This window comes from Ursus maritimus, unplaced genomic scaffold (genome assembly GCF_017311325.1).
Source record: "Ursus maritimus isolate PB19 unplaced genomic scaffold, ASM1731132v1 scaffold_8, whole genome shotgun sequence".
Taxonomy (NCBI): domain Eukaryota; kingdom Metazoa; phylum Chordata; class Mammalia; order Carnivora; family Ursidae; genus Ursus; species Ursus maritimus.
In genome coordinates, this window is record NW_024426996.1 from 51,149,131 (window position 1) to 51,162,868 (window position 13,738).

Consider the following 13,738-nt stretch of genomic DNA (forward strand, 5'->3'; position numbering starts at 1 on the left):
ATGTCTTTTGATTGGAGCATTTGACATCTATTTGTATGATAAATGTTTCTCCATCCCCCTCACTTTCAATCTGCAGGTGTCTTTAAGTCTAAAATGAGTCTCTTGTAGGCAGCATATAAATGGGTCTTGTTTTTTTTTTTTTTTTCCCCTAATCCATTCTGACACCCTATGTCTTTTGATTGGAACATTTAGTCCACTTGCATTTAAAGTAATTTTTGATAGATGTGTATTTATTGCCATTTTATTACTTGTTTTGTGGTTGATTCTGGAGATTTTCTCGGATCCTTTCTTGTCACTTTTGGTCTCTCCTTTGCACTCAAAGAGTCCTCTTTAATATCCCTTGCAGGGCTGGTTTAGTGGTCACAGACTCCTTTAGTTTTTTCTTTCTGGGAAACTATCTCTCCTTTTTATTCTGAATGATAGCTTTGCTGGATAGAGTATTCTTGGCTGCAGTTTTTCCCATTCAGCACTTTGAGTATATCACGCCACTCCCTTCTGGCTTGCCAAGTTTCTGTTGAGAAATCTCCAGCTAGCCTTATGGGTCTTCTCTTGTAAATTAAAGACTCCTTCTGTCTTGCTGCTTTTAAAAGATTATTTCTTTATCACTATATTTTGCAAATTTAATTATATGTCTTGGTGTTGGCTTGTTTTGTTTTTTGGGTTTGTCTTTTTTTTTATAAAAAGATTTTATTTGAGAGAGAGAGAGTGCATGCACGAGGCGGGGGAGGAGCAGACGGAGAGGGAAAAGCAGACTCACAGGTCTCAGTCCCAGGATCCTGAAATCATGACCTGAGGCAAAGGGAGATGCTTAATCGACTGAGCCACCCAGGTACCCCTCTTGTTGATTTTGATGGGAGTTCTCTGTCCCTTGGATCTGTTTGTCTGTTTCCTTCCTCAGATTAAGGAAGTTTTCAGCTATTAGTTCCTCCAATAATTTTTCTGCCCTCCTTTCTCACTTTTCTTCTTTTGCAACTCCTATAATATGAATGTTATTATGTTTGATGGAGTCACTGAGTTCCCTAAGTCTATTCTTGTGTTGCACAATTCTTCTTTTTCTCTTTTGTTTAGCTCCATTACTTTCCATTATTTTGTCTTCTAGGTCACTAATTTGTTCCTCTGCTTCCTCCAGCCTGCTGTTCATTGCATCAAGCTTGTTTCCAATCTTGTTTATTGCATTCTTCATCTCGATTGTTTCTTTCTTAACTCTTTTATCTCTGTGGAAAGGGTCTCGTTGATGTCTTCTATTTTTTCTCAAGCCCAGTGAGTATACTCATGATTGTTGCTTTAAATTCTCCATCAGGCATCTTACTTATATCTGTTTCACTTAGTTCTCTGGCTGTGGCCTTATCTTGTTCTTTGATTTGGGATAAATTCCTTCATCTAGGCATTTTGTCTAAATCTCTGCCTTCCTCTGTGTGTTTTAAAAGCCAGTATGCTTACTGCTCCTGGAAGTAATGGCTATATGAAGAAGAGGTCATGTAGTGCCAGGGCCTGGTCCTTCAGGGACTGTCTCTGGTGTGTGCTGCGTGTGCTCTGTTGTTGTGTTTTGGCTGCTCTATTCTTTAGGTTAGTCATCTGCAGAGGCTCTCCTTGCCTGCTGTGGGTAGTGTTTTGTCCCTGGCCTGAATGTGGCAAATTTTAACTAGGTGTGCTCTGATCTGCTTGTGAAATGAGACCTGATATCACCTCCACCAGAACTGAGACCCTGAAGAACTCTCAGGTCAGGAGATGTGGTATGAGTAGGAGTTTGTGCTGGTCTTCCCAGTGAGGGGCTCACTGAGCTGGGACTGAGGCAAGCTTGACTGAGAACGGCAGTCCAGCCAGAGAGCAGCTGTGTGGGGCTTGGTGTAAGCAAGTTAGGCAGCTAGTGTCAGTGCTGCACTGCCTCCTGCTGGTGGCTCTGTATCTATGCTGAGGGGCAGGGAAGGGAAATGGTACCCACCAGCTCCTTTGTTCCTTGAGAGGAGTCTCCGTGAGCACTGCCTGTCAGGGACATGCTCTGAGAAGAGCAAGTAATCTCCCCACTGTGTGCTCCTGGTGCTTTTCAGACTGCTGTTTCCATGCCATCTCCCCACCCCTCCCCCCACACAGGTGGTTTGCCTGCCTTCTTTCCAGGAACAGGGCAGTGTGCTCCAGGTTCTATCTCAGCCAAGCCTACTGACCTTTCAAACTCCAGGCTTTAAGACCTCCTGGTTGCAAGAACTCACAAAATCCAGCCCCTCTTGTTTTCCAAGCCCATCGCTTTGGGAAATCATCCTCCTTGTTCATTCCCCTGTGTGCTCCTCTCTCTCTCCTGCCCTTCTCTATGACCATGGCTTCCTCCCCTCCACAGCACCCATGATCCATTTCTCTCCTAAGTCATGTCTCTGTCTCTTCTCTCCCTTTAGTTGTAGAGTTTGTTCTGTCAGTCTTCAGGTTGATTTCTGGGGCAATAGGATGATTTGATAGTTATCTAGTTGTGTTCATGGGATGAGACGAGCCTAGAGTCCTCCTACTCTGTTGTCATCTTTCCTCTCTCCCATTTGGCTTTTTTAGATTTCACATATAAATGATATCATACAGTAATTGTCTTTCTCTATCTTATCTCACATAGTATAATGTGCTCAAGTGCATCCGTGTTGTTACAAATAGCAGGATATTCTCCTTTCTCATAAGTGAATAATATTCCATTGTGTATATGTAACACATCTTCTTTATTCATTCACCCATTGACGGACACTTGGGTTGTTTTCATATTTTGGCTATTATAAATAATACTGTGATAAACATGGGAGTGCAGATATCTATGTGAGTTTCAGTTTTCATTTCCTTTGGGTATCTACCCAGAAGTAGAATTGTTGAATGATATGATCTATTTTTAATTTTTTGAGGATCCTCCATATTGTGTTCCTCAGTGGATGGACTAATTTACATATCAACAGTATATAAGGGCTCTTTTTTTTTTCCTTACCACACCAAGAAATTTAAAGTGGTTTTGCAATAATGTGCTATCAGACACCAAGCAGAGGTAAACACCAATCCAATCCTCTCTGGAGGAACACATCTTCAAATCATATCTCAAATAATTTCCCAAACAATCATAAAACACAAAGACTTAACAGATAAGAGTCAATAGAGACAAAAAAGCAGAATCAGATCTTTAAAGAATTCAGATTGGGGTTATGAGATCTATAATATAAAGTAAGTATTTAGTTTGTTTCAATAAAAATGGTATGAGTATACCAAAAAGTATGAGTAAGAAACAAGACTACTAAAAATAATCAGGCAGGTTTATGAATCACTATACTATACATCTGAAACCAATATAACACTGTATGTTAACTTTACTGGAATTTAAAATCAAATTAAATTAAATTTAAAAAATATAATCGAGTAGGGACACCAGGGTGGATCAGTCAGTTAAGTGTCTGCCTTCAGCTCAGGTCATGATCTCAGGCTGGTGGGATTGAGTCCTGCATCGAGCTCCCTACTCAGCAGGGAGCCTGCTTCTCCCTCTCCTTCTGCCTGCTGCTCCCCCTGCTTGTACAGGCACACTCTCTCCCTAACAAATAAATAAAATCTTTAAAAAAATATATAATCAGGTCAATTTGAAAAAGGATCAACTCGAAATTCTAATTATGAAAATATAATAACATGAAGTAGAAACATAAGGAATGGAATAAATGGATCAGACACAACTGAATAGTGAATTAATGAATGAGAACATAGATCTGAATGAGAACACAGCAGAGAGAGCCAGAGAAAGAGAAAATATGAAACAGAGGGAGAGATCTCTAACTGAAGCTACCAAAGGAGAGAAGAGACAGAATGGGGAAAAGACAGTGTTTAAAGAGATGTGGCTGAGAACTTTACAAAAGCGATGAAAGACATAAATCCTCAGATTCAGGAAACCCAACAAGTCCCAAACAGAATAAATGCAAAATTCCGTAGAACATGAAAACTAAAGAGCTCTTAAAAATAATCAGAGATGGGGGCACCTGGGTGGCTCAGCCGTTGAGCGTCTGCCTTTGGCTCAGGGCATGATCCCAGGATCCCAGGGTCCCGAGATCAAGCCCTTTGTCAGGGAGCAGGGAGCCTACTTCTCTCTTTCTTCCCACTCATGCTCTCTCTTATTATCTCTGTTGCTATCTCTGTCTCTCTCTCAAATACATAAATAAAATTCTTAAAAAAAAAAAAAAGAAACAGGAATATATTCCAATTTATTTTTTAAGGCTAGTTCATCTTGGTATCCAAACCTAACAAAGATAGAACAAAAAAGAAAAACTTACAGGCCAAACTCATTTATAAACAGATAAAAAAATTGGGGTGTACCTGGGTGGCTCAGTTAGTTAAGTGTCCGACTCTTGATTTCAGCTCAGTTCTTGATCTCAGGGTCATGAATTCAAGCCTTCAAGCCCTGCATGGAGCCTACATAAACAAACAAAAAAATTTTAAACAAAATATTAAGAACCTAATTGGATAAATATATATATATATAAAATGACCAGCTGAGATTTATACCTGGAATGCAAGATGAATTAGCACTAGAAAATCTAATAGTGTAATTCACTGTATTAACAGATTAAAGAAGAAAGACCACATAATCACCTCAAAGTTGTTGAATGAGCATTCAGTTATATCCAGCAACCCTTATAATGAAAAATTCTTAGCAAAGTAGGAATAGAAGAAAACTTCCTTAAAGTGATACAGGTCCTCCAAAAATCATTATATGAAATATTATTCTCAGCAATGAGACATTATAAGTATTCTTAAGATTGAGAATAAGCAAGGATGACCTTTCTCAATATGTCTATTCACTGTGGTCCTGAGGATCCTGGCAGTGCAATGAGAAAAGTTAAAAAAAATGGGACACCTGGGTGACTCAGTCAGGTGTCTGACTCTTGGTTTCGGCTTAGGTCATGATCTCGGGGTTGTGAGATCAAACCCCACCTCAGGCTCTGTACTCAGCAGGAAGTCTGCTTGAGATTCTTTCCCTTCCCCCTCCCTCCTCCTCTGTTCCTCCCTCTGCTTGCACACATGTGTGCTCTTTCTGTCTCTCAAATAAATAAATAAAATCTTTTTAAAAAAGTATAAGAAATAAACGTATAAGGATTGGAAATGAAGAAATAAAGTTGTTATTATTTACAGTTGCTATGCATATCTGCATAGACAGCCCACAAGATTTATAGGAAATAAAAGTTAACGAGGAAATTTATAAAGCGGCAAGAAAATAAAATTGATATTCAAAAGTTAATTGTATTTCCATATACCACTAACAAACTGAAAACATATTCCTTAAAAGATACTGTTGGCACTAGCAACAAAAAATAAGGTACCTAAGAGGAACTCTAACGAAGGATATATGAGATAGTCATGGAGAGAATTTGGAAATTTTATTGAAAGATATCAAAGAAAGCCCATATAAATAGAGAAAGAAAGGAAGAAAAAGTGATAGGAGGAACTCAGTATTTTATCTTTCTTCTCCAGGGGATTTCAAGATTCAAGTCAGAATCACAACTAGGCTCTTTGCTGAACTTAACAAGCTGATTCTAAAATTTATTGGAAAGGGCAAAGGGCCAAGAATAGCTAAGACACTCCTAGATGATAACCTATCAGATATAAAAGATTTTACAAAGCAAAAGTAATTAAGTCATTTTAATATCTTTGCAAAGATACAAAAATGGGCTGATAGAAGGAAACTGAGATCCCAGAAACACACTCATTATCTATGGATACTTGATACATGGCAGAGGCATCTTTCTGAGTAGTGAGGGAAAGACGGACTACTCAATAAATGCTAATGCAGTTGATCATCGCATGTGGAAACATTCATGTGGCCCCTACCCCACACTGTACCCGATCCCAGACAGCTGAAGAACATACATGGGGCGTCTGGGTGGCCCGGTCAGTTAAGCTTCTGACTCTTGATTTTGGCTTAGGTCATGATCTCAGGGTCTGGGCTGGGTGTGGAGCCTGCTTAAGATTTTCTCGCTCCCTCTCCCTCTGTCCCTCCCCACCCACGTTCCCTCTCTCTCTCAAAAAAATAAAAATAAAAATAAAAATAAATAAATGTAAAAGGCAAAACTTTAAAACTTCTAGAAGATCTTTTTAATTTTAAGGGAGCCAGATTTCTTAAATAAGGCACAAAGCACAAATTGTAAAGAAATGATTGATAGCTTTACTGCATTCAAATTAAGAGCTTCTTTTAACTAAGAGATCATAAAGAAAATGAGTTGATAAGGTATAATCTGTGAGAAGATATCTTGATAAAATAATTAAAGAACTTCTTGGGGTGCCTGTGTGGCTCAGTCAGTTAAGCGTCTGACTCTTGGTTTCGGCTCAGGTCATGATCTCATGCGTCATCCTCTGTGCTCAGTGTGGAGAATGCTTGAGATTCTCTCCTTTCCCATTTTCTTCCCCCTCTGCCCCTCCCTCACCTGCATGCATGTACGTACTCTCTCTCTAATAAATAAATAAAATGTTTTAAAAAATATTTTAAAAAATAAAGTACTTCTTAAAATTTTAAACAGAAAAATTAGAGAACTCCTAAGAAGTAGTAAGAAAAAGACAAACGGGTGCCTGGCTCACTCAGTCGGTTAAGCATCTGCCTTTGGCTGGGGTCATGATCTCGGGGTCCTGGGATGGAGCCCTGCATCTGGCTCTCTGCTCAGAGGGGAGTCCGCTTCTCCCCCTCCTCTCTCATTCTGTGCTCTCTTTCCCTCTCTTGCTCTCTCTCAAATAAATAAAATACTAAAAGAAAAAAGAACACAAAAAAACACAAAACCCAAGAGAATAAATGGAAAAGTAGAAAAAAATAAGAAAATACACTTTTAAACTATGATAAGACTCTATTTAACATGCACTGAACTGGCAAAACTTGAAAAGCCTTGGCCAAGATGTATGTCAGTGGGAAATTTTATACATCACACGTACGAGTATTAATTGGTACAATCACTTCATATAATGATTTGACATTTTCTAGAAAAATCAAAGATGTACATACTGAATACCCAGCAATTTTACTCAGTATGTATACTAGAGAAATTTCTGTATTTTTGTACCAGCAGATACATTTATGAATATTCATAATATAATTTATTGGGATAAAATTTACATATAAGAAAATGCTCTCCTTTTTTTATTTTAATGTTTTTTTATTATATTATGTTAGTCACCATACAGTACATCCCTGGTTTCTGATGTAAAGTTCGATGATTCATTAGTTGCATATAACACCCAGTGCACCACGCAATACGTGCCTTCCTCACTACCCATCACCAGCCTATCCCATTCCCCCACCCCCCTCCCCTCTGAAGCCCTCAGTTTGTTTCTCAGAGTCCATAGTCTCTCATAAAATGCTCTCCTTTTAAGTATATAGTTCAAAGTTTGGCAAATGTTTACACCAATGTAATTAGCACCACAATCAAGATATAAAATTTTCCAACACCCCCAAAGGTCCCTCTTTCTCCTCTGCAGAAGAACCCTTCTCCCTCTGTCAAGATATTTTTCCATTTCTAGGATTTCATATAAATGGAATACTACACTATGTAATCACTTGTATCTGGCTTCTTTCCCTTGGCATAACGCACTTGAGATTCTTTTTGTACATGTTGTTTGGCCCAGTATTTTCTTGCTTTTTGTTGCTGAGCAGTATTCTGTAATATAGGTATGTCAGGAATTGCTTCAATATTCACTAGTTTGGGGCTTTTAGATTGTTTCCAGTTCTTAGCTATTACAAATAAAAACACTGCCGTGAAAATTCATGTATAGGTATTTTGATTTTTCTTGTGTAAATTCCTAGGAGTACAATTATTGGGTCATATACATAAGAGATGTAAATCTGTTTTCCAAAGTGGTTGCACTATTTTATGTTTCCACCAGCAGTGTATGAGGGCTATGGTTCATAGCAGCATTATTCATAACAGCAAAAATAGAAACAACCCAAATGTTTACTGTCAGAAGAATGAACAAGTTGTGGTATACTCATTCAAAGAATATCACAGACAATTAAATTAACCATAGCTATATGCAGCAACAAGACTCAAACATATTAAAAAAGGCTAATCATAGATGAATACATAAAGTATAGTCCATATATATATATATATATATATATATATATATATATATACATGTCTAAAATATGCTAAATGCAACAATGTTATTTAGGAATATATACATTTTGGAAAGACTAAGATAAAGCAAAGGAGTGCTAAACACAAAATTCATGATAGTGGTTAACCTCTGGGAAGGGGTTATGTAGGGATGGGGAGAGATAGGGTGTTTAGAGATATTGGTGATATTGGTAATATCGGTATTGGTAATATTGATATCCTTAATCGACACGATAGATACATGGTGTTTATCTTTATTATTCTTTAACTGGCACCAACATTTTACATATGCTTATATATGATAAAGTTTTATAGCAGACGTTAAAAAAGAAAAGAAAGATAGTTGATGTTTCTTTAGCCTTACTCTCTGGTTTTCTTTAAAAAAAAAAAAGATTGACTTGAGCATTTGTCCTATACTGCAATATATTTTACTAATCCTATTTAGTATTCTCTATACTTATGCTGAGAATTATTCTGGAATGCATTTCTATCTATGGGAGTAAGAATTTAGATGTCTGACTCCCAGCAATATTAATGGCAGTAATTAAATTCATATATCCTTGTTTATGGAAATGAGAACATAGCCCACCTAATAACAAAAATGATTGAATAGAATTCATTATTTCTTAAAATTATACTGGGGAAGGATATATCTTCTATTTATTTCCTTTCCAATTGAATTATTTAAAACTAAGGTTTAGGGGCACCTGGGTGGCTCAGTCGTTAAGCTTGGTTCCTGGGATCAAGCCCTGCATCCGGCTCCCTGCTCCGCTGGGAGCCTGCTTCTTCCTCTCCCACTTCCCCTGCTTGTGTTCCCTCTCTTGCTGGCTGTCTCTCTGTCAAATAAATAAATAAAATCTTAAAAAAAATAAAAAATAAAACTAAGGTTTAAAAACCATCATAAAATGACCTCACAGTCAAATATCATTGATTCTAGAAAGCCTGGCTGGTCACTTATTGGGTAAGAAGACTGTAATATAGACAATAAAATTTTCTATTTCCCTATCTTGGTTGTATCATAGGATTACAAGTTCAAGAAATGGAAAATTTTCTAAGATGAAAAATGCCAGTGAGTAAAATGGAAACATGGCATGAAATGTTTTTGTGTGTTTTGGTAGTATAAAAAAAACATAGGTTATAGAGTTCCATCAGATGTTACATTTCTATCTCCTTCCTGGGACATTATTACTGAAGACAGTTTTAAAAATTAGTTACATTTGGGGCGCCTGGGTAGCGCAGTCGTTAAGCGTCTGCCTCCGGCTCAGGGCATGATCCCGGCGTTCCGGGATCGAGTCCCACATCGGACTCCTCGGCTGGGAGCCTGCTTCTTCCTCTCCCACTCCCCCTGCTTGTGTTCCCTCTCTCGCTGACTGTCTCTCTGTCAAATAAATAAATAAAATCTTTAAAAAAAAAAATTAGTTACATTTGATCACAACTTCGCTTATAAATATATTAAGACATAAAATTGTGGATTTGAGTAAAATACCATCTTTTCCCCCCAAAAAACCTTTATAGCAACTCAAGTATGAAATGTGTTTATCTCTGGAAATCACATGTGAATTATTACAAAAACAACTTCAAATGTAAAAGGCTGGTAATAAGCCTCTAATTTTATTAAATAAAAATATAATCATCAACAATGAAACACTTATGGAATCATTATTAAAGTACAAATTCCACAAATAAGAAATTCTTTAGTATCAGTCAACAGCCTGGTTTTCTCTTAAGATTGAACTAAGTTCTATGACTAGGAGTAATCATTTTAAGAACTGAAGTGATTCTTTCATTGTGCTCCACGTTATTTAGAAAAATAAAAATTTATTTTGCCCTATATGATTGCACAAGAAATGGTAAAGAAAGCCACATAAAGGTACAACTGAGCATATGAATTGTTTTCTCACACTAGCAAATGGCTGTCAGACTAGGGATACCTATTCCTTGATCATGACTGTTAAATAGGGATTCTCGATTTTTATAGAATGAGCTTTAATTACTTGTGTGAATTGAATCACAGATACTCCTACCCTAAATGAAGTTTGAATTTTTAATTTTCACTTTGGAATGTAGGTTGAATTTTTTTAAAAAGGTTTATTTATTTATTTGAGAGAGAGCTTGCGCGTTTCAGAGAGAGAGAGCATGTGCATCAGTTGCAGGAGGGGCAAAAGGAGAGAATCTTCAAGCAGACTCTGCACTGAGTGTGGAGCCTAACACAGGGCTCGATCCCATGACCCATGAGATCATGACCTGAGCCGAAACCAAGGGTCAGTCGCTTAACTGACTGAGCCACCCAGGCATCCCTATGGGTTTGAAATTTAAATAATATACATTTGTACAAATTTCAAAAGTGTTTTCATATGCACTATACCACTTAATCCTACTATAACCCTATGAGGTTAGCAGGATCTAGGGCTACCATCTCCATTTTGCTGATGAGAAAATAAGATTACAGAGATTATGTCACTTGTCCAAGTGTCTTGCCTAATGACAGATATAGCACTAGAGTCCTTGTCTTTTATTTCAAATGCAGTATTCTTTCTTTTGTATCATCATTTCCGTATCTGACGTTTGTCTTCAGGCAAAAATTAAAATTATGATGTCACCCTGTTAAATTTCATCTTTGGAGGTTCAGGTAGGTTGAATGAGGGCTACCCAAAGAGATTCTGTGCTAAAGCCTGGGACGTGTACATGTTACCACACACGGAATAAAAGGTCTCTACAGATGGGATTAACTTTATGCTTTTGCATTACCCAGGTGGAACCTAGATCCAATTACAAATCTTTTTTTTTTTTTAAAGATTTTATTTATTTATTTGACAGAGAGAGACAGCCAGTGAGAGAGGGAACACAGGCAGGGGGAGTGGAAGAGGAAGAAGCAGGGTCCCAGCGGAGGAGCCTGATGTGGGGCTCGATCCCAGGAACCTGAGATCACGCCCTGAGCCAAAGGCAGACGCTTAATAACTGAGCCACCCAGGTGCCCCCAATTACAAATCTCCTATATGAGATGCTTATAAGAGAGAGGCAGAGGGAGATGACACAGACCGAAGAGTAGAAGACAGAGACATAGAGAAGGCAATGTAACCAGAAAGTCAGAGATTGGAGTGATGTGGCCACATGCCAAGGAATGCCAACAGCCAGCAAATGTTGGAAGAGGGACAAGGAACAGAGTCTTCCCTGGAGCCTTCAAAGGGATGGTGGTCATGCAAACATCTAGATTTCAGACTAATTAAATTGGTGTTAAACTTCTGGCCTCTAGAGCTTTCCCAGGAGAGAATGGTTAAAATGTTAGGGCTTCCAAGAACATCTCTAGTTCTCTTCTCTGAAAATTAATAAGGAATGTTTACGAATCTTTAAAAGAAATATTTAAATGAAGTAGATGTTAATTCATATAAAAACAGACTTGTCACTGACAAGCTGAAATATACTGTATCCACCTAAGAAAAACTGGAAGCTTATTGTGTATTGATTCGAATGACAAAACCTCAGAATATCATAGTAAACAATTTTTTTTTCCTTTATAGGAAATATATTGGAGCTATCATGTCTGGAAGTGTGTTTGCAACCTAATTTCAACTATTCACTCTGCTCTTTAAATTTTTCTTTTGTGACTTTTCTGAAACCAGTAAGAGAAACTCAGACTATTATGGGCATCTTTCTAAATCACTCCAACTTTCAAAACTTCACCAGGATTTGCCAAGGCATCACAAGTGAACTGAAAACGTGCTCCTCATGTTTGGCTTGTGAGTCCAAAAAAAGCATGAATTTTATTTCTCAGGAACAAACATCAAAAGGTAAATGTAAAGTGATAATAAAGTTTATCAAGAATAAATTACCTTAGTCTGTTAAAAAAAGTAATAATATATTCCAATTTAAAATCCAGTAGTACCAGAACATTCAGCAAGTGTGGCTTTTAATGAGTGACTTGTAGGGCTTTGGGATATTACTTATTCTTGATTTACTTTATCAAAAACAAAATTTCTACTTTTCTGGGGATGTACCGTATGGGGACTAATATAACAAAATAAAAATTATTAAAAATTTTTTAAAAATTTCTACTTTTAAAATACATCAAAATGCCCCATGATTTATGTACATTTGATGATTTAAAGAGTATTTAGCATGCTCTCTTCAAAGGTCTTGAATTTTTAAAAATTAAAAAAGTAAAATCAAACTTGGATTTTCTAAGAAGTCATTGAATCCTCGATACATTTGTACCTTCTCCGGCCCAACATTTATCCACTGTGTATGAATTGTCTTTTTACTTGTCTAACTGTCCACTCAATGTTGGGCACTTTGTCTTTGTTCACTATATTTCAGATCTTGGCCTAATGTCTGACATTAGGCACTCAATAAATATTTTTAATGAATAATAAATGAAAGAATAACTACATATTATGTGTAATGTCTAACTGAATCTTGCATCTATTTTGAGATCAATATATATTACTTAATTAAATCAAATCAACTTGCATTATTGAAAAATTAAGTAACTCATTTGTAGTCATAAAATATACTAGTGGCCTCAGGCCCAAGCATCGAATTTATTATTTATACCTATTCAGTGAGATTGCTTCCTGTATCACTCCATATTGGCATTTTTCCCCATTCTTTCAGAACAGGAATGAGATTTCCTGGCATTGACTTGGAATGAAGTCTAAAAGATCTTTTTCTGGGTTCTTACTCAACTATCGCAGGGTTCTGAGTCAAGTTCACCAGAAAGCAAGCTGGGGAAATACCTTTATGGTGATAGAGAACTAGGAAGTGTTTTGCGGCTTGCTAACTCCCAGATGCTCCCTCTCTGCCTCCTTGAAATGTAGGACAGTGCATTGATATGCCCATTGCTATGCCTGTGTAACGTACTACCTCGAAACTCAGTGGCTTAAAGCAATGGCAATCATTTTATTTTTTCTTCCTTTCCTTGTGTTCTTTCTTTTCTTTCCCTTTCTTTCTCCCCACGCCGCCGCCGCCGCCTCCGCCGCCGCCGCCGCCTCCTCCTCCTCCTCCTCCTCCTCCTCCTTCTCCTTCTTCTTCTTCTCTGGTTGGCCAGGGATTCGGAATGGGCATAATGGGGCATTTCTGGCATGGAGCATTATAATCTGTCCCACAAGTCATCAAGGAAATGTCTGTATTTTCTTTGAGATGCTCCAATTCCATTTCAACCCTACTATCACCTGGTTTTCACAATCTTAAAAAAAAACATAAGCACTTTAATCATTATTTTTAGTGCAAGGAACTTATTTCTACCTTTTTTGTAGAGGAAGAACGGTATTTAGTGTTGAGCGGTGTGTGTTTTCTTACTATGTATTACTATTTTGCAAATAACATTTTCTTAATCTCTTTCTAGTTCTTATCATGAAAGGATCAACGGAAGTGAAGGCAAATGATTTTCGTTCACCTTGTCAACATTTCAACTTCACTGCAGCTCCTATAGTTGGTCCCTTGGAAGACTATAACATTACTTGTAATCTAAAAACCCACGCGAGAAGGCCAGCAATCATGGAGGAAGATCCACCCACGGAAAAGTCTATGAACCATACTTGTAGGACTATGGAATACCTGAAGAATTGTACACACATTTCTTTGCACCTAGAAATGGATGTCAAGAGTAAGTGTTTAAGGAAGTTAGAGGAAAAAGAGAATTGAATACG

The 13,738-nt window shown here is 37.5% G+C and overlaps 1 protein-coding gene across 6 annotated transcripts in view; it reads left to right on the forward strand.

The window, feature by feature from the left end:
- Window positions 1-13,738, forward strand: part of TMEM156 (transmembrane protein 156) — a 50,556-nt gene that overhangs the window by 12,640 nt on the left and 24,178 nt on the right. For 4 of the 6 annotated variants that reach the window (XR_005833452.1, XM_040625121.1, XM_008701403.2 and 1 more), the window contains exons 2-3: window positions 11,612-11,881; window positions 13,435-13,695. Coding sequence is in view for 5 of the 6 variants with exons in the window: in XM_040625121.1 (XP_040481055.1) it covers window positions 11,612-11,881; window positions 13,435-13,695 (531 nt within the window). In the remaining variant the exon portion in view is untranslated. The remainder of the gene's footprint in view (window positions 1-11,611; window positions 11,882-13,434; window positions 13,696-13,738) is intronic. The other 2 variants (XM_040625122.1, XM_040625123.1) reach the window with 2 other exon arrangements.